Source organism: Ciconia boyciana, chromosome 13 (genome assembly GCF_034638445.1).
Source record: "Ciconia boyciana chromosome 13, ASM3463844v1, whole genome shotgun sequence".
Taxonomy (NCBI): domain Eukaryota; kingdom Metazoa; phylum Chordata; class Aves; order Ciconiiformes; family Ciconiidae; genus Ciconia; species Ciconia boyciana.
In genome coordinates, this window is record NC_132946.1 from 17809303 (window position 1) to 17834352 (window position 25050).

The following is a 25050-nucleotide window of genomic DNA, read 5'->3' on the forward strand; positions in this document are numbered from 1 at the left end:
ATGAAGGTTATGGTAAAAGCAGAGACCCAAGATAAGATCGGAACAAAGCAAAGACCTTAAGCAGATCAGAGACTTCAGGGAAGAGTCTTGAGCTTGTCCTGTAGTACCCAAGATGGGGCTTAGACACTGCTCAGGTGGTCTTGTAGGCTTTCTCCTGAGCTTGCTCATAGCATGTGTTTCCACCCTCTTGGCAGTGAGCTTGGGGTTCAACTTAGAAAACAGGAGTCTAAAAACTCAAGGTTCTAACCCAACATAAATTCCAGTTGCTTCTACAAGCTTATCTACAGGGTTGAGGTATACAAGGAGAGCACCAGCAGCCAGACCTAGTGAGTGAGAATCAGGTAGGAGAGAGCAGGCTGATACCATTATGATGATAGCCAAGGACAGGAACCTGTGAAGCCACAAATGGTACCAAACCAAAGAGTGAAGTCAGGTCATGATCACAGGCTGGTCCGAAGATTCAGGAGCCCGTGCCACAAGGCAAGCTCTGGGATGAAGTTTAGACAGGACTGAAGAAGGGAGAAGAGGAAGCAGAAGGTAGTGCTGAACAAGATTGTAGAAGCTAACTACAGGCTAGGACCACCAATAACAGCAGAGAGGAATGGCTGGAGTTGCTTCATACGCTTTTATAGTCGACAAATCGCTAATTGGTCTTGTTGACCTTATTTAGTTACTCATCAGTGTGGCCAGGCTTATCAGGTCCTTAGCCCTTGAGGGAAGTGACTGCTGTTGGATTGCCAGCTGTAAGGGTAACAGCTCAAACACAGCCTGGCAGGGGCTGACACACAACTAGCACGTGAACTGAGAGTGTAGATATCTCAAAGATAGATAAATAGCTCATAGATAGCTAGATAGGCCTGATGAGACAGACTATCCTGGGGTAGATGACTCATAAAGATATTACCGATGATGCCATAAGCTTTTCCATTCTAGGTTGGCCTCCAATAGCAGTCATTATGAGCTGGATAGAGCAAATAAACCGTAAAATACAGTGTCACTATTTGGGATGCGCTTCAAGTTGGAACTAACCACTGTGAGAGTTGCCTTGCATTGATACCACAGCTTCTGTGGAAATAATACGCTGCTTTTCTTACCTTCTTTTTCATCTAGGGGACATCATTTTGATGGTGTCACCTGTGGTAACTCCTCATGCCTACGGTAATGTGATTTCAGTCTGTACTCATCGGGGGTTTGTTCTGCAAGGAATCAGACAGCTGCAGCTTTCACCCAAGCAAGCCGTTGTGCTGAGCTTGACAAGAAGTCAGGTACTGGACAGAACCCACAGCTCAGTTGTATACCTCAGGTTACCAGTTGTTCTGAAACTAATTATGCTGTGAGCCTATGGATGTGTGAGCCGACACTCCTCTAGTAAGTGTTCTCAAGGACACTCATTCTCTCTGTACTAGTTAGCCAGCACTTATGTTCTCTGTATTCCTGTGAGTGGTAGTCCGGTTGCTTTCAGTCATTTTTGGGTTTTTTGTTTTGTTTTGGTTGGTTGGTTTTTTTTTTCTTTAGTAGGAAAATCCCACCAGGCCTCAGCCTCTCACTGAGAACGGAAATGGAAATTCATAATCAAGCCTCCTCCTACTAAGGCAAACATGAATTTTACCATTGATCTCAAAATAAGCAAGAGCAGGCAGTAGCCACATAAACCAAAATAACAATTTCTGATCTGCAAACCTGTATTCAGGAGAATAGTCTTCATCTAACAGACTGATGTTTGATTATGTACTTCGCAGTCCCTCTGGGATTGCTTATGGCCTTTCAGCATGAAGTCCCCTGGTTTAATGCATTCCAGATGGGTTGCAAAAAGAGCTTTCCTATTGTCAAAAACAACAACTTTTTTTTTTTCTTTTCTCTAAAGCTCTGTCTAACATGATGATAGATTTGAGTTAGAGTGCAGTTGGCATTTTGATAAGTCAGCCTAAGGAAACAGCAATAATCATAAATGCAAGATTTCAGGCAAACTTACATATGCAAAAAATCCAGTTCTGCACTTCTTACATGATAAATCACCCAGGAATCGTATGACACTTTCTCTTACAAAGGAGTGGACCCCTTACTTTGAATTGTCATGCTTAGGATCGTTTGCTATGTCAATCAGGCAATGTGTCATTTTGCAAATTAAACTGTGTACAAAGCCCCTCTTTTCTGCTTGTTCTGTGATCAAGCCTAAGGAATAACACTTTCCCTGCCCATAATATTTTGTAGAATAAACATAACTTACTTATGGAATACTGCAGCCCAAATAGCCAAATATTTGGCGCATGGTCCTAAATGGCCACTTAAGAAGTTAGTAGCAACTATTGCTTCGATGTGCTGTTTGGAGCTAAACATTTCTGAAAAATCATCTCTTTGTTTGGGACTCAAGATCATTTTTGCATGAGTGACTTAGGATGGTACCACATATCAGCTGACTTACAACTGTTGTGGTCTTAGTCCAGCCCAGTTGCAGGGCAGAACGTGTTTATGTTAAGCCTCTTCCCTGAGGTTTAAATTAAGTTCCTTTGTCTCATGAATAGATGATGCATGAACACCCAGTTACTGGAAGTTACTGTGGCTCAGCTGGTGAGCTGTATCTTGTTATGCTATCGTAACTTAACTGTTTGAGCCCTATAGTGATTACATCTGGATTTAGTAGTCTAATCTGGCCCTCATTATTTCAGATTGCTGTATTTTGCCCTAGCAAGATGTCAAGTTCACCTGATACCAGTTCTGCAAGAGGAGAGCTCTCTGCTGAACCACGCATGCACTGTCTCATTTTGTTGCTGAGAAAGGAGAACGCTAGTCATCACATTCCTGCATTGGTAAAAGGTAATGCCTTCACTGCTCAACAGCCTCAGAAAAGAAGGTTTGCATTTCAGTGCGTGTGAGCTAAACATTAACAGTCTAACCACAGCTGTTACATTGCAGGAAAAATTTATTGAGAATATCAGGGCCTGATAGTTTTGCTATATGTATCTCCAGACCCACGTGTAAATCAGTCACTACTACATATCCAAGGGAGCAGGTTGATCTTTGTCAGTTGTTTGATCTTTAGCACTGGAGTCCTCTTGAACTTAGAATCATAGAGCAATTCATGTTGGAAGGGACCTCAGAAGGTGTCTCATCCAACATCCTGCTCAAGACAGCATCAGCAACAAATTCAGATCAGGATGCTCAGGGCTTTTTTCAGTCAGGTCTTGAAAATCTGCAAGGATGGAGGTTCCCCTGCCTCTCTGGGCCTTTGTTCCAATGCTTGACCATCCTTATGGGGAACTGTTTTTCCTTTATGTCAAGTTGGAACCTCCTCTGTTTGAATTTGTGAGCCTTGTCTCTTGGCTTCCTAGTGTACACCTCCATAATGGGCCTGACTTCATCATCTCCATAACCTCCTCTTAGGTATTCTTAATGCACGGAGCGGTAGGGTAGCAAAAATACGTATGTGCCACTGAGCCTGAGGATAGCATCTGATCCTATCAACCTCAGCCCTGAGTTCTGCATACTTGTGACTTCCAAGCATCTGAACTGTAACTCATTTTATATGTAGGGACTGCCAAAAACCAGATGAGGTGCTGCCCCAAATCTTCTTACTTGAGTCAGACTCTGTTCTGTGGCTCTGGTTCAGGAAAAGCATTATTTGGTTTTCTTAAGGATGAGCTGACATTGGTCTCAAGTGGGGAAGATCACAGGCAACAACAGTGATCAGTAGGGAACAAAGAACCTGCCCTGCCTGCTGCTTTCTGCTCTGGCAGTGGGCGTATTGCCTGCAGCAGGAGAGTCCATTCCTGCATCTGTTTTCCTGCAACCTCCCCTTCAGACATCACCACTGAGAGAAGAGGATCACTGTTGCTGACCCCTCCATTAACACCACCACAAATAGCTCTTGATGGAGACATGCATCCACTGCCCGGTTGCTTCCTTTAATCCATCCACAATAGCAATGAACATTTAGAGGCTTGGAAAAAAAATGACAATTCAAAAAGTCCTCTGCTTTTTCTACTGAGACTATCACAGAATGTTCTGAAAACATGTACAGACACAGTGGATTAATCATGGCAGACTAATTACAGCACCGTGTCACCTGCTGCCTGTAGACTCAAGGAAAGTTGCTCATTAAAGAAGTACAGTTTCTGCTGCTTTTCTCACAGAGTGCCACAGATTATGTTTACAGTGTTCATGTTTTGCACGGGGAAATTTCCACTAGAAATATATAGGTGGGCACTGGAACAAAGGATATTCCAGAAAGGTAAAATGTTTTCCCTCATTGTAGTGAACTCTTTTTTTTTCTCTTTGTTTGTAGACAGATTTTGTGAATACCTCTTGCCATGTGTTCTGTGATTGCTTCAGAACTGATCCAGAGAGATACCTTATTCCATATTCCAGAGCCCTGGAGAGGGGAAGCTGACATTCTTGCCACATAAGCTTTGGTTTGGCCTCTCAGAAGTGTAGAATAGCACTAGGATTGGAGTAGGGTAAATACCATGCTAAGAAGTTTTGCATTTGTAATCAATACCCCTGAAAAGCAGTTACCCCTTCAAGGTCTTGAACACTGTTCAATTTTCAAAGCAAGAAAAAGTTCAACAATCATTCCTGAAATAGAGCAGGTAGACAGGTGTCCTTGGGTAATGGATCTCTGTCTTGAGGACCAAACACCATAAACTTTTGTCCAAGTTTTACTTTTTGCCATGCATTGAGTTTGAATAAACAGCAAGTAATGCTGCTGTGGCAGTGATGGCACATTTTTTGGTTACTCATGCCACCTGAATTTTGAAAAGCAGATAGGTGATTGTCAGTGCTACAAGCTCGAATCTCTTGTCAGTGCCACGTTTGATGTCTGAGGTTTGCCATCAGCCTCTAGCGCTAATAATCCATTTCCCATGCTACACTACAGTGAATTTTTGACAGGCTTGTATGGTAGAAAGCAATGAAATGTATACTAAGTAATTTAAAAAATAACAAGCCTTTAAAACTGTGGTCTGAAATATTATTACAGAAGGCTGAACCAATTGTTGTGGAAGTGTACCGTATGCCAGTACCTTAATGCACTGCCTGTGCATAGCCCAGCCTTTTGGAGGAAGAATGGTAACTGAGAGATTGCTAGTTTCAAGCACTTAGTCTCTGTAAAAGTGGCATGGAATCGGATATTTTCCAGACTGGGAGTTACATGAGCAGAACATGATGTTTCTGTTCAGGTCTTTAATCTAGCAACGCCTCTGTGGCCACATGGTGCTGTGTAGCATGCAGGACACTGGTCTTGCTGCTCACCTTGAGGGCCTGCACTCGAGCACTGGGCTCAGGATTTGTGACTTCTCTTCCTTCTGGACACCAACTTATTTAAGACGCTTATTATAATTCAAGAGCTGCGTAGCATCTTCTACGCATATGTGCCACATTTCAGTTCACAGCAGGAGTTAGAAGGTAATAGAAAGAACTGGGGTGCTGGTCCCAAAACAGAGATGTCTCCAGAGAAAGCTGTGGCCAAGCTTCATTTTTCAATAGCTACTTGCCCCACTGTAAGTGAATATGATTTGGGGGGAGAGGGGATGATTGAGTTGCATTTCATGTCTCTTGGGTAAGTTCAGCATGGCCCACATTAATGTCTCTGTAATAGGACTGTGGTCAGATGAATCAAAACATTTGATAAGAAGAGTGTTTTCGTGTCAGACTGCATCACAGAGTTCTGTATTCCTCACGTTTTCCTTTGTTCTGTGCACAGGACTGATGAACGAACTGGCAAAGCAAGGCCTTTTTGGCAACCGGCAGAGCAACGTGCCCGCCATTGCTGGGCTGGACCCCTCACTGTGTTTTCATGTGGCTCCTTACACCGAGACCTTGCTGCAAACACTGGGTAGGTCAAAGCTATGGGGAATGCTTTGTTCTGGCTTTTATAAGGTCTGACAACCTTATTAGGGGATTTTCCTGAATAAGAACATCAGGAATATGCATGTTGTGTATAGTAACTCATTTAGTGTTCTGCTGTCCGTCAATCATATTAATGGTCATTGGATGTCTTCTGCTGCTGGGTGATGAATGGAAGAATTGATAGAAAAGTGAAATGGAAATACCTTTTTCGAAGAAAATTTTAAAAATATATGAAAAAATAAATTATTTAAATGTGGCATGATAACAACGAATTAAGCCTTAAACCTACCATAATTAAAAGATTAATATTCAATCAATACATATTTATTGCCATCGTTTCAAGAGAAGTCAAAATATTAAAATGAGATAAATTGGTGGTTAAGCATGTAAAACTAGAATTTGCTGAAGTGATAAATGTTGGCAGCTGTAGTTTCTTCTGTAGGTGCAGAGAAGGCACTTTTTCATTTCACTTTACTGAAATGTTCTTATTTTCAGTTTATACAGTTGAATTCACTTCAGTAACTCATTCATTCAAAGCTGGGAAATTGATAGGACTTGAAAAAGCAAGTAAACATGTTTTCACATTCACTATGACTCAAATGGGTAGGAGAGTTTAAACCTACTAGTTCTATACACTTGGAGGTCATGGTAATCAGATGTTTATTTCACTAACTACAGGTAGTGTTTTCTTATGTATTCAGGAGGTTAAGATAATTTTATTTAATTAAATTATTTTAAATGTTGGATATCAGGATTTTTAAGTGAAGTATATTGCTCTCCAAAACCAAATTCACACTAAATCATAAGGAAAAATAATAATCAAAATGCATGTCATTCACCATTTTCTAGCATTATGAAATGTTAAGATGTAGGAATAACTAAGTAAATCAATGTTAATCTGTACAATTGCTTGAATAATCACATAGTGAAACAGCATGGAATTGAACCTAGATTTCTGATGGGCCAGGGATTCTGCAGGCCTATGCTGTTCCAGATAGGACTGTGGATATATGCATGGTATTATAACAGTCCCCCATTTAGCCCTCAATTGTATGCTGTGTGATCTCCTAGAAAGTAAAATGAAGTATCAATTTAATGTGAAGTCAGTCATTAGTTATCAATCTGAAATTGATGCCTTAAATCACTTTGGTATAGGTCCACCAACTCTGCTTAATGGTGTGAATAAGGATATAAAAATTAGGATTGAATATGTTTGCTTTACATGGCAAAAAGTAATTCCAGTTAAGGAGTGTGACTAATTAGCAAGGTTTTGCTGTGATACTGCTCCTCGTGCATGATTCTTTCTGGCCATGCTGAGCTGCAGTGTGAGGAGCAGTATCACAGCAAGGCACTGGCCTTTGCTTGATCAAGAATTAGTCAATTCCTTCACACTAAAAAGATTTGAGATTTGTTTTCGTGGGGAAACTAGTTTTATTTTTATGATCTCCCTGGCTAGGAGGAAACCTCAGTGCAGTGCCAGACCGCCGTAACATTCCTCTGGATCTTTTCTGCAATCGAACATATGCTTCTGATCCTGAAATGGAGCAAGTCGTCATGCTGACACTGGTCGGAGTGGATGCTATGAAGAGTGCTGGAGAGCTCCTTCACCAGATTATTCTTCCTGGGCACAATAATCAATTTGAGAGTGCAGGTGATCCCAGCTCTTGGGGAAGGCAGCAGAAGTTGGTCAGGAAAGTTTACCCTGTCTAGCTATTTTTTATCATAGCAGGAACATTATGAAAAATGTGGTGAAAGGGGCTTCAGGAAGGAGGACAGGTTTCTTTGCTTACCTGCCTAAAGAACTGAAGAATTTATCATAGCTAGTTAGTCATGGGCAAAGCCACTTTTCATATTGCAAACAGCTCAGGTGGGCATAATTTTCTTCAGAGAGTGTCAAATTAGTTCAAAGATGTGTTTAGGCTTACTAAGCCTTTTATGTAATCCAGCGCATTGTGTCTTTCTTTAAGTACTGGGAGTTAAAGCAGCTGTGTAACTGGGGCACAGCAATAGGAATTCAGAAATCACAAACTCTCTTCTGTCCACTGCCATCCTTTGTGATCAGAAGCAAGACATTTCACCACTTCATGCTTTGTTTCCTCACGCGTGCAGGAGGAATAATGACACTATCCCCCATATTAAATGCTTACAAATGCATGAAGACTGCTGTCAAGTGCTAAGCAGGGTGATGATTTTATATAATTTCATGATACAGATTGCACTGAAGTTTAATAATACAGGAAGTGTACTAACAAAGGGTAGAAGTCTGGCACCCTGTCTTACACTATGTTGTTTCCTACTGTCTTGAAACAATACTAAGGAGTAAGTTCTGTATCACAGTAGGTGAGGAGAAGAATCATGGATCGAGCCCCTAAATATTGGAAGTAAGACCACTTTACAAACACAACAACATTTAAGCTACTTTAGAGACAAGTCGGCATTAAATTGTAGCTTATTACTATAATGAATATAGCTTAAAATGGAATGCTATGAGAGGTGGTAAAGGATCTGTAATTATGGGCTATACTGTGTCAAACCACATTGTTATCAGTGTATTCTCAGTATTTCCCTTTCAGCTCCTCTCTATTAGCTGTGTTCTCTAATCAAATCATGGCACTTATTCTCTGTGGCTCCCTGTTGATTTCCCAGATAGGCCATTTTTTGTTTTCACTGTAATATAATTTCCTAGCATTTGTATCTTGTGGTTTTTCCCAGTATATTCTATATCTGCATTACAGTCCATTTTGGATGCAACAGGGGGCAAAGTCAAAGAAGCTTTGGAACTTGTTGTCTTGTAAAAAAATCAATGTGGATTTAGAACACTTGTCTCCAGAAGAAAACACAGCTTCTATGAAACACATGCTGTCAACTGATGCTAAACAGATTTCTCTTGACTTGCAGAAGAACCCGATTCGGGATTTGAGCTCCTAGGTCTCAAGTGGTTGCCCCGTCTCACTCGATGTCAGGCCAGAGAAATAACCCCTTTTGAGGTTGGAGATACTTCCTGGCAAAGAAGCCTTGATACACTAATGTCAAACCCAGTCCTTGTGTGCGCATTGCGGCGGATCAATGCCTTCAAAGTTCTTGCAGATGCATTGAAGAGATTAACACAATGCAGGGAGAAGCTAAGCAAAAGTGGCAGTCTTCTACAGACAGTAATGGCTTTGACCCCAGAGGTGACAATCAGACAAGCCATCCTCTTCTTCACAGAGACGGATTTTGTAACTGGTAAGACTTGTTTTTACTGTTTATAATGTCCTCAGGTATAAGGTGTTTGGGAATTTATTGAACTTGGACAAAGGAATACAGTGCTATGGGTTTTTCTCAGGCACAGAAAAACTTAATAATTTGGGGTTAAATTCTGTGCTTGGCTGAATAATGATGAGGGATATGAAATCAGCAGGAGCCAGTTGAGGTCATCTACAAGTTGGCCTATTAATTTAATGTGGCTATGCATGGCCTGGTGCCCTTTCTGAAGATCTTAAAGTACTCCATATATGCTAAATAGATATTACAGCAGTTGTCAGGACCAGTAAATAATGCTATGCATTTTGCCTCTGTATATAAGAGAAACTGAGAAACAGAGGCCAAGATCTATCTCACCTAAATGTGGGCACCTAATTGCAGTGCCTAGCTTGTTGAGGCTAGATGCCCTGGCCTTGCCCTGTGCTCAGGGAGATGAAGGTATGACCAATCTGCAAGAGCTGAAGCTGCCTTTTTATCCTGGAAGAGAATGAACAGTTCATGAGGAACGGAGACCTTTGTTGTCAAAAGCTTCTCAGACTTCAGTGATCTATGCTAGCACTGATCTTTCAGCATAGTAAACTTGCTAGTTTCCTCCTGTAGCAAGAAATGTATAGCCATGCCAATTTAAACTAAATCACTGTGCAGATTATGGTGTTATTGATATTGGATGCTTTGGAGCAGCAGAGTATGAGCTCCTGCTGTTTTCTGCTAATGTGAAATATATTGGCATATCACCTCTGTTCTTGGGGATGCCTGACTCCTCAAACCTAAAGATAAACAGTTCTGAGCCTGATAATTTCTGATTATTCAGAAACAGAGAGAAATCAAGGTTGTGGTAACACCATGTATCAACTGAGGAGGAGTGATGCAGTTCCATAAGTGCATTCATGCTTTGTAATTTACAGCTATCTTTTCGTGGGGAAGGAAGGTCCTTTGTTGTCAACGCAAACTTGGACGCTTATGTCAAACACACAGCGCTTATGTAGTGCGGAGTAACAAATTGGCTTTACTGAACAGAAGGAAGAAAATGTGATGGTGTCTGGAAAAAGACACTCATTTTAGTCTCACAAAAAGTTAGATTTGACAGTGAACTACAGGGATGTTTTATGTGAGATTGGAGAGCAAGAAGAGGAGGCCTTCAAAAAAGAAGGCATCAGACATCCCAAATTAGTGTATAAGACTGTAAGAATTCATGCATTGCTGGCCTTCATTAAAGTTATCTTGAGACCAAAAGGCAGGATAAGAGGAAAGCAGAACTGTGAGATCAGTTTATTGAGGGAGGTTGTAATCACAGTGCCAGCCTTTCCCACCAAAGGCATTGTCAAGAACAAAGGAGCATAGCTGAAGCATGACTTCAGCATCCTGCACTACCTCTTTTATCAGGTCATTACGGTTTTTCCTCCTGTTTTTGTTGTTGTGGGAGGAATGGAGATGTCTTTGTGCTAGAGAACAGCTTTTCAATATTTTGCAGCTGGTCAAATGTCTGCCATTTCCCCTGCTAAATGAAATTACCTTTGCCACCCCCGCCCCCTCAAAACAGTGAAGGTCCCCCATCTGTGAATCCATAAAAATACATCTCCTTCCTTTTACAGATGCAGAACACCGTCCTGCTATGAAATACCTACCACCACCTGGCAAGAGGTCCAGGGCTGAAGGTAAGACCAGAAGTATGCACCAGTTGCATCTTAGATAGAAACAAATAATTTTATAATCTTAAAATAGATTGAAGAAAACTATAACTCTATGTCCTCTGTCAGAGTCATTAAAATGGGATTAGTAAACCTTTGGTTAGACATCATAATTGCAGGCAATTAGGAAGAAAAGGCCAGATGGGTCCTCTTGGTACTGGGGGAAGGTGGTAGTATTGCCAGATGACCTTTCTTCTACACAGTTCTTCTGTGCATGCCTGGGTGACCTCTCTAGCGCTGGTGTGGAATGTAGGCTAGAAGAGTAATTAATGCCAGCTCTTCTGTAGCCCTTTTCAGTTGTAGATCTCAAAGAAGGTGAGTTTCATTATGTTTTACAGAGGGGGTAATTGAAGCCTAGAGAAGTGAAATGTTTTGATCACCATTGCCTGACAGGTGGGTGACAGAAATCAGAGCAGAATGCACATTTCCTAAGTCTCAGACAGGGGCTCTGTCATTTGCATTACAGTGCCACCCAAGTCACCACGGAATTCACAGATCCTAGAAGTTCTTTCAAATAACCCCAATACTAAAGAATAAAATTGGTACTGTGAGGAGGTGAGTTTAAAAGTTACAAGGCAAGGACCTCAGAGCTGGTTCCACCTTTTATAGGTACTCTTATTCCAGCAAAATAAAAGACAGACATGTGGAAAGAGAAAGAGGTCTCACTTAAAAGAAAATAACACTGTGGCTAGATACCTTCCAGATACATTGCCCTGGGAATTAGAAACACATGGATTTCAGACAGGAATAAATACAAAAGAAGGGTAATGATTTTGTTTTGATGAACAGATTTTAGTTTTCTATTATCTATCTTGCATGTCACACTGGTTAAACTTGCCAGTCACTGGAAAAGGAAGTCCTTTATCAATCTGATGCAAGCTTCTCCTCATTGTGCCCCAGTCCTAGATAACTTCTCAATGCACATGTGCCTTGATGTGCCTTAAATTTTCCTCATCTCTCCCGGTCACTGCAGGTTTTACATTTTTATATAGGCTTTTGTCATTGTCGTGGTTTAAGCTGGCAGGCAGCTAAACACCACACAGCCGTTCACTCAATTCCCCACGCAGTGGGATGGGGGAGAGAATCAGGGTGGGCAGGGGAAGTAAGATTCGTGGGTTGATATAAAGACAGTGTAATAGGACAGAAAAGGAAGGCAAAATAGTAATAATAATAATGATAAAAGAGTAAGTGACGCACAATGCAATTGCTCACCACCTGCTGACCAGCCAGTTCCTGAGCAGCGGCCCCCCGGCCAGCTTTCCCCTAGTTTCTCTACTGAGCATGATGCCATATGGTATGGAATAGCCCTTTGGCCAGTTTGGCTCAGCTGTCCTGGCTGTGCCCCCTCCCAGCTTCTTGTGCATCTCCAGCCTTCTCAGTCGGCAGAGCATGGGAAGCTGGAAAGTCCTTGACTTAGCGTAGGCGCTACTTAGCAACTACTAAAACATCAGTAGGTTATCAACAGTATTCTCATCCTAAATCCAAAACACAGCACTATACCAGCTACTGGAAAGAAAATTAACTCTATCCCAGACAAAACAAGGACAGTCATAAGTTCTGACTCACCAGACTCCTTTTATACTGCTCTGCTCTTCTGAAGAACCACTGAAGTGACCATTCCTGGCTGCTTGGGGAATGTCAGTGAGGTTTTATCAGCAGAGCTGAGGAAAGAATTGAACAACAGATCTGGGCTCAGTAGATGTGCAGTCAGAATACACAGCCCTTCTTTGCTTCCAAGGGCACAAGAGAGGACATCAAACAAAACACCTGAGATTCTGGGACTTACACCAGAAACAAGGCAGCTTCTAACTTGACTGTGAAATATTGGGAGCACAAAGGTAGCTTAAAACCACCATTAGCCACTCCCTGAAATACACAGAAAAGGTAACCAAGAATCCACATGATTTAGTACTTGCAGTCCTTTTCAGCATATGCTATTGGGCTGACTGGAGGAGTGGTAAGTACGACATCTCCCAGGGTGTCCCAATACATCTGAATGTCTGAAATCAAGCCATGCATGTCCCAGTGTAACACTTTAAAATAAGTGTGTCATGGCAATGTTGGCTGCATTATGTAGAGATGATGGCAACGTTCTCAAATTATTGTCCCAGAACATGCATACTGCTTACTCAAATCTATCTGCTTTTCTTATTTAGTGGGAGAGAGCCAGAGATGCCATGCAGAATCACTGTTTAGCTACTTGCAAACAGGTGAGAGAAGAGCAAATGGAAAAATGTGGTTTGATAAGGACTTTGTGGAACTAACTCGTCTAGGTGTACTAGCCAAAAATAAGCAAACGGATTATACCAACTTTTTCCTTAGGCTTCAATACAGGCAGTGATATACACTTTCATTTCTAAGCATGCCAGGAAATGTGGTATTTGCTTCTCTTGAGTTTACACTTATTTTAAGCCACACACGTATCTAAAGTATTGTATATAAATAGTATATAAAATAAACAGTAGTTTGCACAGTTACACTATGAAATCAAAACCTATGTAATAATTTTTTTGGGAAAAAAAATCATTGGCTGTGAGGAAGGGATCTAAAAATATTACAAAGCAGAAAAACGTAACAAAGACCAGGTAACTTGGGCAAAACTGGAAAGGCCACTAAACAGCTAGAACTGGAGATGGAAATCAGGCATGTTTGAGGGCTGCCAAAGAGGTGCCTCTGGTAATTCATGATCAATAGACACTGTTCCATTGACAGATAGTGGTATTTTCTCTAACTGTTGTCATTTATAATCACTGAGGAGAGAAAACCAACTCTAGGTGGCAAGGTGTCCCACCTGTTTTCAACACTTGTCTTTGACCAAACCAAGATAGCAAAGTGACGTAAGACACATCCCTCCTGAAGTGTCTAAAGTACATAAATATGCAGCATGTAGTGATTCACATACCACAAGAATGAGAATGTTTGCCCAGAAACATAGCAGATGGTGAGTAAAACATCTGGAGGACAATGAACGCTTATGTAACAGTATACAGGCGAGATTGCTGTTCTGTATGTGAGCAGCTGAGTGGATCCGAGTGGCTTGCTTCTGCACTTGCCGGCTGTTGCTATGGCATTTAAACCTTTCTGTTCAAGAATGATGGGAAGAAAATAGCAGATCTTTAATAGGAGGGCTCCCTGCACGATAAGGGTCAAGTTTCCATATCAAGTCAGGGGGCAGTAATCTTGCTTTTTATTTTTGATCCCATATTTCTCTGTCATCAATCAGCAACATGCTTCTTGCCATTTGAAAATAACAGTATGCATTAAATTATATGTAGCCTTGTTGACGCTTCGTTGCATTGACATCTGTATAATTAGTAGTGGGGTGTACAGGAAACATTAAATGACATTTTATGTACACAAACAGATAATCATGGATCAATTTTAGCAGCCTGCAGTACTGTTACCTCATGCTTCATGCTAATTGACATAGTTAGGCACCACCAGTTAATGGGTCCTAGCTGACTGGTTCCAACACTACAGTTGCCAATAAATCTTCAAAGGATGTTATTAGGATAAAATCTTAACTATATTCCTAGTAATAAGGTACTTTAGATTAACAAAACTAATAATTTGAAAATGCTGTCATTTAAAAATGAAATTCATGTATTTTCTGCCTTTTAATACATTTTGTATCATCAGACAGCAAAACTATGTTGGTCTGTTTTGTTTTCTGTTTCTCGTAGCACACCGAGTGCTGCACCTAGCTGGCAGCTCTGCTGGGAGAGCTTTGTCAGAAGCAAAAAGTTTTTGCTGAAATTTCAATTTTAGTAAACACAACTCTATTCGTAATAGGTTTATAACATTAATTGGGACCTGTCATACTTGTTAGTGCCTCTCTGAAACATAGTTCTTACAGAGAGATACAGAACACTGAGAGATAAACTGTGAGGAATAAGAATTTAATAGCTGTCTTAAGGATTATATCACATAATCACTACAGTTCACATGAAAAATGTAAAAGGGAGTATTTTATCCCTCTTAAAACATTCATATATAATATAAAGGATTGAGTCTTATCCTACAGACCTGCCACATAAACTTTTTGGACTCAGAGCAGATTTCGGGGGGGGGGGGGGGGGAGCGGAATCTACAAGCCTAGACTGTTTTAGATATATCTTTAAACTAAAAATCAAACAAAACAAAAATCCTATATGTACAGGGTTTTTTATGGCCTTGTTTTGTTCAAATTTTTATGAACTTCATGCCAGCTTTTAGATAACCCTCTTCTACAGATGTCTGTCCAGGCTGGTAAACAAATATTGCTGTATGTTTTACCTCCTTTTTTAGGAGCGGCTTTGGGTTTCACTAGTGTGCTTTGTTACAGGAGCCCAGATTCTATGCACAGTGCTGCTGATCAAACCTGGTGCCTGGAGCCATAGTCTTGCAAGGATCCTCCGAAAACTAGACCTAGAAAAATTCAGTGTGGTTGGAATGAAACACATAAACCTGGAACCAGACATTGCCTTAGGACTCCTTTCTTCTGAAGTGAAACAGGTTTGTTAAGAAACTGGCAGATCTGTGGCTACGCTTAGGTTTAGAGCAGGGAAATATGTTAGCTAGTGAATAATCCATTCCTGAAAAAAACAAAAATTCCCATCCGGGATTTCCGAGTTGTTAGAAGTGAGCTATATAGAACAATCAGATCTGTACCTGTATCAGACACAAAGAAAGCTGACATGCTGACTGTTTCTTTTATCGCATGCCATAAAGAAGCAGACCTGGTTTCTCTAAAACAAAAGTTTGGAGGATATGGGCAATACTGACCTCCTAGGAATCTGTTTAGTTGCTAATTTATAATGTTGACTCTTTAACTGCAAAACAGGTGTCCTCTCTTTCTTCCCCAAGGTCATTCCAGGTAGGGCACATCTAAGGAGCATACCACACCACCTGCATGTGTGCCTGGTTTTCCTTCCATGTGTTTAAACCTGGGAGCTGGGAAACAATCATTGCACTGCCAGAGAATACATACCTCTGGAGCCCTGTTACCTTATATTACATTACATATACAGCAGAATCTCTGTTCCAGGAGCATGTGTTCAAGAGTCTGTAAAAATGGCCTGCAAAGAGAGAAAATTGAGTTACTGTCATTTCTAATGTCTAACAGACAATAAAGAGGGTTCTTAAATCTTGGGGTGTTACAGGTTTTTGTTAGTTAAAAATAGATTTATGTTTTAGCTAAAAATAGATTTATGTTTCTGCTCTTTTATAGCAGTAGAAATTATTTTTTTCCCAACCTGAAATATCCTGAGATGAGTGTAAAGATATTGTGAAAGCCAGGAAACTGAAAGCTGAGCATTTTAGAGGAGTTAGATTTTTTTTTTTTTTTTTCCCCCTCTTGGGGGGGGAATCCTTGTTGTTTGATTGCTTTCATGAAGACATTTAACGATTTAAATTTTAGAGAAAACAAGCCCTTATAGTCGATATTGCTCTTGGGTTAAGTTGGGGGAGTTTATAGCGCTCTCTTGTAGAAATTCTTAATAGAGTCTTCCAGAAGAAGACAAGAACATGCCAGGACAGTGCTCTAACATAAACATCAGTCAGGAACAATTAATACCTTCTGCGTGACAGCAAAGCAATGGAGCACAAGCATGTGATTTTTAAATATTTACAGACCATTGGTAAGAGGGATATAGTGGCTATTAGAGTTGATGGGGAAGTGCTTTCCAAAATGGTTTTTAATCATACAGCTAAATACAAAAATGCTTGGTTGATCATCTGAAACAGAAAACATTTCAAAAAATCCAAATCTCTGCCTCGGGGAAGTAATGTAGATACATGTGGGGTCAATTTGAAGAGAGGTTGTTTCATTAAAATTTTTGCTTGTTTTTGGCATTCTCTAACACACTAGAGCAGCTGTTGAGCATTGATTTAGTTTCCTTGAAGAGCTGGTGACTAATGAGTTTAAAAATTACAGACTATTGGGTTTTTGTTCATGGGGAAAAAAAAAGCAGGTTTTCAAAGTGAGAAAGCAGAGATAATGGACTGCCTTTGGCAAGGGGGAATGGACAGTAGGAAATGCTTTCTGTTGTATGGGGGCTCCTTCTCATTTTTAGAACACATCTGAAAGTCTTTCACTCAGGAGGGCTGAAAAAGGCTGAGCTCCCAAGTAGGTAGATTTTCAAAAAGCCTCAGCATGCTTCAGGGACTGGGTTATTTTGAAAATCTGGCTTGTAAGTGTTACAACGGCAGCTGGTGGGGGCAGAACTATTTTTCACAGCTGAATTTCATATAAAGCATTTGAATTGGAGGGATGTTCGGTTTTGATCAGTTTCTCAGTTTAGGGGACAACAGGATACAGTGCTGTATTTAAAATGAGGCTCTGAATATGGGAGCAAATTGCTGAAATTTAGTATCTCCTGTTGAAGAATGCGGAGCCAGTGTGTCTGACCCTTCTAGAAATTCTGTACAGGGCTTTTTATCTCCTTCTCACCTGCAGCCTGATCCAAAATCCATCCCCAAAAATCTCTAGAAAACTCCTATGTGCTCTGCAATGTGCCAGTTTGTTTTGTGTACCTGGTACTTGATAGCAGATTTGGGTTTTATTCACTGGTAGCAAGACTACCTAGCATGTCCTTCCTCTTTCAAATGTATTATTTACATGTATGTTGACAAATATCCTCAGCAACGTGATTTCAGACACATGATTGCTTTTTTCAACTTAAATACTAACATTCAGCTTCTAAGTAGCTTTTGGCCTTTGGCATACAATAAATAATGCATTGGTCTGCCATTTGCTGAGGTTATCTAATCACAGGAGCCATGGTAATACTTTTTATCTGAAGTTTAATAATAATTTAAAAAAATAAAGGTCAGGTAAATAGATCTGACATTGTCTTCTCAGTTCCTAGCATGACCTGATCGTGTGGAGACTGTGAGAAGCGACTGCTCCCAGAGGGAGTTCTGCCTGTGGAGGCTGTATCTCCTTTCTGTGCTTATCCAGCAGATCCAGTCCTGCAGAGATTCGTGGTTTTGGATGCTAGCTAGAAAGCTTGATTTTACAGTGAGACCTGATCATTCTGTTGGGGATTACCTGATATGATTGCCTGCAGTAGCGGGTCACTGGACTCAATAACTTGACAGATTCCCTCCAGTCCTATCTTGTGATTCTAATGGTAGAGGCAGAAGGAGAATTTTGCTGCTTTTTAATCCTGTTAGTCCTCAGAGCCCGTGCACAGCTGGAACTTCCTCTCCGTGTGCATCAACAAAATTGCTCACTGAATTCAAGTCAGCTGCACATGTGCAATCTCACCGCAGCTGCTCGGGTATCAGCAAGGACGTGGTTTGAAGACGGTGAGGAGGCAGGATGTAAATAACGGCATCATTTGGCTGGCAGAGTCTAGAGCGGATGTGAGGATCTATCAGAAGGGAAGAAGTCACCTTGACTCACTGACACTGTTGGTGGCAATTAGAAACAATGTTGTCTTTAACCCACAGTCTGCACGTTTGGTGGGGAACGACTGAAAGACAGAAACCAAGATGTAAGAGTTCTGTTATGTAGATCTAAAAGCACTCTTTAGAAGCTCTGGAACAAAATCATTTCATTTATTATGGTCTGCTTAATAGAAACTATGTCTTTGAACAGTTTCTTTTGCAGATGTTTCTGACATGGATGAATGTTGATATGTTATATCCAGTCCTTTTGAAAGTTTTCATTAAGTCATCATCACTGTTTTTCATCTCCCAAAGAGAAGGCCCTTAGAAAAGTAGATTATATACATATTTTTTAAACTAACAAAAATTTTCAAGCAAAAAAGGTTTATTTTGTATTATACAGAACTGAATCCATTTCAGAATTTTGCAGTATACTGTGACATGCTGAAACTCTTCATCCTCATCTAAACAGAGCTCTCTTATCACAGGAGAGCCTGTGAAACTTTCCTGTACATTTTGCATGTGCAGTCATGCGATGGGACTGACATCCCAGGGTTTCCTTTGCCCTGTATTTCCGTGGGGTGGCAGGACTGACAAATATCACAACTTGTATCAAATCCCTTACATAACTAACCAATTTAAAAATAGGGGAGCTTTCTCATGGATCATTTTGCATTTTCAAATACAGGGGAGAATATCAGGATTGAGCCCATGGTTTTCAATTTATAGCCTACTTCTTAGAAATGCAGTTTAGGAGGAACGCGAGTGAGAGAAGATTTGGGTCAAAATCAGTGAATGGTTTCATATGATAGAAAAGCAAAAGAGGCCTTGAAGTATTTTATCTCTGTACTTTTAAATGAAATGATGGGATTTTCTTTTGGAAATGTTTTAGCTAGAGAATTGCCATACTCTGGTGCTTTTAGAAGATTAAAAAATAGAGGAATTAAAACCTTTAGGGGTCTGAATGATGCGATTCAGCTGAATCAAACGGTGTTTTTCCCCCTTGTTTTCACTTCCTCAGAAACTGGAAAAAAGTAAATAACCATGGGTTGGTTCAGCCAGCGAGCTGAAAATGCTGTTGTTTGTAAGCTGTACAGAACATACAGCGCTGGCATGGAACCCCTCTGCAGCACGGGTGTTGCTGCGCTGTGGAGTGCAGGGAGGCAGAGCTGGGTGCTCCTGCCACTTTATGAAGATGAAGGAGGCAGGAGCAGACAGCCTGCAGCTGCTGTGGGCACGCTGACCTCATGCTCAGTGGAGACATCTGCAACAAGCCTGGCTTTCCAAGGTTTTGCTTAATTAAAACAGTCAGCAAGGCTGTGAGTTTACAAAGTAAAGCAGAGCAGAGCAGCAAGGCTGCTCTGCTGCCCCTTGGTAGTCTTCTGCCCCAGGCACTTGCTACCTTTCCCCCTGCTTCTCAATCATTATGTCTGTCTCCAGCCTACAAATCGGACTCTTCTCACTGGTGCAGTGGTTGCTAGTTATCATTACCACTCATCCTTAGTTAAAATAAAGATCCCAGGGTGTTGTGACCTGCATAGCTACAAGAGGAATATCTCTGCTCAAGAGTGCTCACAGGCTGAACTGACAACACTTGGAAAAGAAGCAAAGGTAGAGAAATTTGTCATGGAGCACAATGCATCAGTGGCAAAGCCAGGAGGGCAAACTGTCTTCTTTCAGCCCCCCTCTAGTGCCCTGTCCTGAGCCTCCTTGTTTTAAGCTTGCTATTTCTGTAGTCCTGATCCTAACTAGTGTATGAAATTCTACCAGCCTCTGGGAGAAGCTGGGCTGTAGCAGCAGGGTGGGTGTGGGGGTCCTTCCTTTTGTAAATTCAAAAAGAAAAGTTCTAGTATTTGTAATCCCTCATTTTATATCAGCAGAAGAATTCAATGTGGCTCCTTATCCCAGAGCATTTATGACCCTGTTGATATTGCTAATGTCTGTTGGTTCCACCCTATCCATATTGTCATACTGAAGGTATTGTGAAAAGGGTATTGCATAAATCAAAAGTTCAGCAGTAGACAAGTAAACTGCCAAGTAGCAATTTGTTTTTGTCCTTGCCCCTAAAAATGAACTCCACCTCCGGTACCTAGTGTGTACAGATATGCAGAACAAGTCACAGCACATGGCTTTTCTGTCTTTTAGAAATAGGATTTTGTTTCCTTTCTTACTGAAAGATGTTAGGAAATTACTGCTAAAGTTGTCTGTATGTGTAAAAACTACCACTGGCTGATCTATGACCATGGGGACTAAAACCACGAGCTGCTATGTCTTAAGCTCAGTGCTTAACTTTTTCATTAGCTCTGTGTGGACTCAGGGTGAGAACTAGACCTCGTATTACCTGGTGGATGTCACAACAAATACTGCCTTGGTGGCCACGGTACATACTCTTGAAGCTGTGCCTGCAGAGACCACTAGCACATATATTACAAAGAGGAGAAAAAGCAAGGGTAATGGCAGATCTGTTTGCTTCAAACAGAGATGGGTCTAACCAAAGGAAAGCTGGGATGTACCCAGCGCTCACCAACACTGTTCATTATAACCTGTTCCCTCCCTGTTATTTCTTTTCAGGATCCTGCTGTTTTAGAAGCTCATTGTACCTACCTTACCTCAGGCACTGCCCTCGTGCTGTGTCTTCAGAGGCCAAATGCTGTGAAGAAGCTGATAGATTTACTGGGGCCAGAGGATCCTAAGCTAGCCCAAGCGCTAGATCCATTCCTCTGGAGGGCTCAGTATGGCATCAGCACAGTCCAAAATGGATTTTATGGTAGGTTTTTGTAAAATAAAAGTCTGAAGGCTCAGATATGCCAATGGAAAAAAAATATATTATGTACCGTTACCTCCTGCATTGTCAATACAGATCCAGCCTTGGCAGGCAGTAGAGACCATTATTCCTTAGAAAGCTTTCATTGTTTTCTTGGTGGCTGAGCTGAGTATGTCTCAAGTTATGAAATATTCTCCCAGAAGATATATTAAAGAAAGGTTTCTTCCCAGAACAGCCTTAGATCTGTCTTCCATGAGAACAGATTTCCTTTGATCTCTTCACTGCTTGGTCATTTTGTACTTTTAGCTTGGTTATTTTGTAATTATCCCCAAGAACCCATTTGTCTTCTGTCTGCTTGTGGGTGCCCTCCTGATAACTTCATAACCCACTGGCCAACTGCAACCAGATTTCACAGAGGGATAAAAGACTCCAAGATACAGAGTTCCTGTAATGTCTCAAAATGTTAATGACTGGCTAGAGAGAGGTGATCAAAAGTTGCTCTCACTGAGGAAAGCAGTTTTCCTCAGCTGTTTTCCATTCAGAAAGGCTCTTGCCAGCAGAGGCACACCAGCTAGTCAGCATCCTCAGTGTGCTGAACCAGTCACAGTTCATCTGCCAGCAGGGAGGGAACTAGGATGTTGCAGTGTGTATGTTGGGTGGGATGGGAGATAGCCAAGAGTGTGGGTGAAGGATGGGAAAATGGGAAGTATTGCTGGAGAGAGTGGCCTATAGGGAACCAAGGGTATTGCTGGAGGGGGCCTGGGCTATTGCCACAAGGAGGGAAGGATGTAATTCAAAAATTCCTGAGGAATTAAGCATCATTAGTTCACTACCCATGAATAGTGTTTTTTAGTACCTCAGTGTGGTACTGATTGCGCTGTATGTAGTTAAGGGAATATAAAAATAACAAAAGTAATAGTTTCTATAAACACAGGTGAGCTAGCAGGCACTGAATGCCTTCAGGTTCCAAAAGAACTTTCCTGACAAGATCCACTGCACTATTTGGCTCTTTCTATTGTATTCTGTGTGGTCAAATCACTCTGCACTATTTGGCTCTTTCTATTGTATTCTGTGCGGTCAAATCACTCCCTCTTTTCATCCATATCAAGTGGTCTTTTGAGGAAGAACTGGTAGGGAATGAAGTAGCCACCATGTACATCTTGGAGAGGAGAATCTACCCCTTGATGTAGAATCTTTTTTTATCAGATATGATCATAATCCTTAGGACCAAGACTAAACCAAGAGAGATCTGTCATCATGATTACTCACAGGATCCCCATTTGTGGGAGTGACTGAAGAGCAGGATCTACCTACACAAAAGAAATGGTCAGGGCTCTTCAGCCAATATTTTTCCACTATCAGCCTCTGCTTCCTCTTAAGATTAATGGATTGTGTATCCAGCTTGCCTTGAGAATGAGAACTCATCGGTCATGGCTAAGGACGGGTAATATATACCCATGATACAGTTAGAGCACCCCTGGCATAACTCAGTTAAAGATTAGCTTATATTAGCAGGAGAGGCTGAGTCCCATCCTACCTTTTGTTGGGAGTCACAGAGAACTCGCTGTGTTAGAGAAACCCTCAGACGTCTGCTTAGGGATTCCCTTCAGATCCCTGCTTCCTTCTGAGACTGGGCTGAGCACAGAGCTGAACTAGCTGGCCCACCACCTGCCCTCTGAGACCAGACTGTGTATTATGTTGGAGCCACCTATGTAGTTGGCTCACAAAGCCATCCTTGCAGACATTCAAGGAAAATGGATGCAGCTGTAGCTAATGTACTTAGTAATTCTGACTCAAGAATCTGATCCAGCTCTTGTGCCAGGGAGGTGTCTGTCCATAAGGAAAGGAGTGTTCATAGCCCCTTGCACCTCCAAGAGCTTGCCCTCCAATAAGGGTGAAACATTTACCTACAAGTTAAGCAGGAAGAGCTCAATCATTGCATGAGTAATCCTTTAGAGGACTGTGGAAGACCATCTTAATTTCCTAGGAGGGAATACCAAGTTTTCTCAGTTTTGTTCCAGCTGAGGAAGATTTCTAGTTAATGCTATATTGCTAAAGTAGAGTAAACTCCAGCTATGCATTTCCTCCCGAAGTGACTGGGGAAATTCAAGAAAAATGAAGACCAGGTTCTAGTGATACAGTCGAACCAAATAATGCAGTTTTAATACTCTGAGGCTCAGCTACAGAGGTAAACCTGCACTCCTCTCATCTCTTCTGGGTCTTATGAAGTCATTGTATAGTGCTTTTTCTTGAACCCAAAGAGCTCTTGCACATGCATCTTATACAGTCTTACACCTTGAGCAAAGTGAGAGTAAAATGTTGCTAGCTTTGGGGGCATTTGTGTCCTCTGTAATGGCATCAATGATTTAAACAAGGAAGATTCGACATAAGGGATGCACATAAGGGATACAGCACGACTTACACGCTGGTGACTTATGCAGTCTTAGGACCGTAAACTACTGCATTAAGGACTCTGGCTATACAATACCTAGCATTATGAAGTTCAAACAGGGTTGAGTGCTTTAAGAGCAGTAAGACATGATTTGTTGAATGGGTAGCCTGCAAAGGTGGTAATATTTCAGAGGATATTTGCATTTTGTGTATTTATCCCAGGAGTATGGATCTGTGCCAGCACATTGACAATCTATCTGAACTCCAGTTATATAATAATAGCTTTTCCTTCGCTAACATTTTCCACCCACAAATCTCAAAACATTCTGAGCAGTGCTTTATAACACTGTTGCTTTATAGGGAAATATGTAGATGCTAAGCCTGGAGGGACCTCTCAAGTCACTGAGTTCAGTTAATTCTCTCACAGATAACCCCATCATGTATTCTCTTTCATAAGCATCCACCCCAGTTGGATAGTCGTTGCAGAACTTCACTGCTCTGATAGCTAGAAATCTTCTTACATTTTCAAATTTAAATATAGCCATATACAGATTGTATCCATTTGTTCTTGTGCCAGTACCTGTACTTTAATTTTAAGTAGTTCTTTTTTCTTCTCTGACCTTTTCCACCCTGATGTGTTTATCAGAAATCAGATTCCTTCTCTGTGTCATGTTGGGTCAAACAAGCCAAGGTCTTTTAGTTTTAACTCTTCAGATGATTCTCTGTTCCTTCTGTGATCCTCACGTTCTTTCTCTGTACCTGTTCCAGTCTCAATTTAGCTTTCGTGACTGCAGGTGAACAGGAAAATATATTGCTATCAGCAATGTCTCATACTAATCCTGATTTCTGTTGTAATTGGAGCCCCCAGCACATTTGAGACTTACGTTATTGTTACTAAGCACAGTTGTTTTACTAACTAGTAGCTCCTTCCCATTCAGTAAGACCAGACTGATGCAATCCAGGAGCAAGGAAACAACAATGGGGGATTGCAGCTGGTATTGAAGAGTTTCACAGGCTCCTTAAATGATTCCCTTGACTACACTGTTAGGAAATAGAAGGAGTCTTGTTTACATGAAGAACAAGCTGAGCGATAATAGGACAGAATCAAAATACCAAGAAGGCAATGGAACTATTCTAAATATAATGGTTTTAAATGTTTGCTATTACTGTACAGAACAGCTAGCCTTTAAAGCAATTACTTCAGCGAGTTGCACATCATCAGTCTCTCAGAAAGATGAGTGTGAGTCTAGAGAATGTTTAATTCATGGCCTGAGAGAATCTTCTCATTGTATTTATCTCTCAGGCTCCAAATCCTATCAAATAGCTGTCCGGGATATGAAGCTGTTATTCCCAGAAGGGCTGTGCTGCGCTGAGTGTCAGACATTAGAGGAGGAAGAGGTAAGATTCTGCCCTTTCCTGAGAAGTATCCTGCTGTGTCAGAGCAATGGCTTTGGCCCCGCTATGGCATGACTTCTTTCCTATTACGCTTTAGATAATGCTTTTTTTGCTGTGTTTCACCAGCTGCCGAGTTTTCCTTCTCCTGTGGATGTTCCTACCACAATGTGCTAACTTTGTATTGACCCAGACAGTCTCGGTGGAAGAGTGCTTTTTCAGATATGTTTGTTCAGTAACCTGTGCTGTAAATGCAGGAGGGCTCAGGGCTCATACTTCAGAAGCAAAGTTCTCAGATAGTCAACACTGCTTTGGAAGCAGGTCACAGGGAGGGATAGCAACCATCGATGATTGCTA

At 41.2% G+C, this 25050-nt stretch overlaps 1 protein-coding gene across 3 annotated transcripts in view; it reads left to right on the forward strand.

The window, feature by feature from the left end:
- DNAAF8 (dynein axonemal assembly factor 8) overlaps positions 1-25050 on the forward strand; it is a 95730-nt gene that overhangs the window by 57149 nt on the left and 13531 nt on the right. For 2 of the 3 annotated variants that reach the window (XM_072877981.1, XM_072877980.1), the window contains exons 18-27: positions 1111-1265; positions 2667-2814; positions 5699-5830; positions 7301-7495; positions 8743-9069; positions 10680-10742; positions 12932-12985; positions 15100-15269; positions 20718-20913; positions 24605-24699. In XM_072877981.1, coding sequence (XP_072734082.1) covers positions 1111-1265; positions 2667-2814; positions 5699-5830; positions 7301-7495; positions 8743-9069; positions 10680-10742; positions 12932-12985; positions 15100-15269; positions 20718-20913; positions 24605-24699 — 1535 coding nt within the window. The remainder of the gene's footprint in view (positions 1-1110; positions 1266-2666; positions 2815-5698; positions 5831-7300; positions 7496-8742; positions 9070-10679; positions 10743-12931; positions 12986-15099; positions 15270-20717; positions 20914-24604; positions 24700-25050) is intronic. The other variant, XM_072877982.1, reaches the window with a different exon arrangement.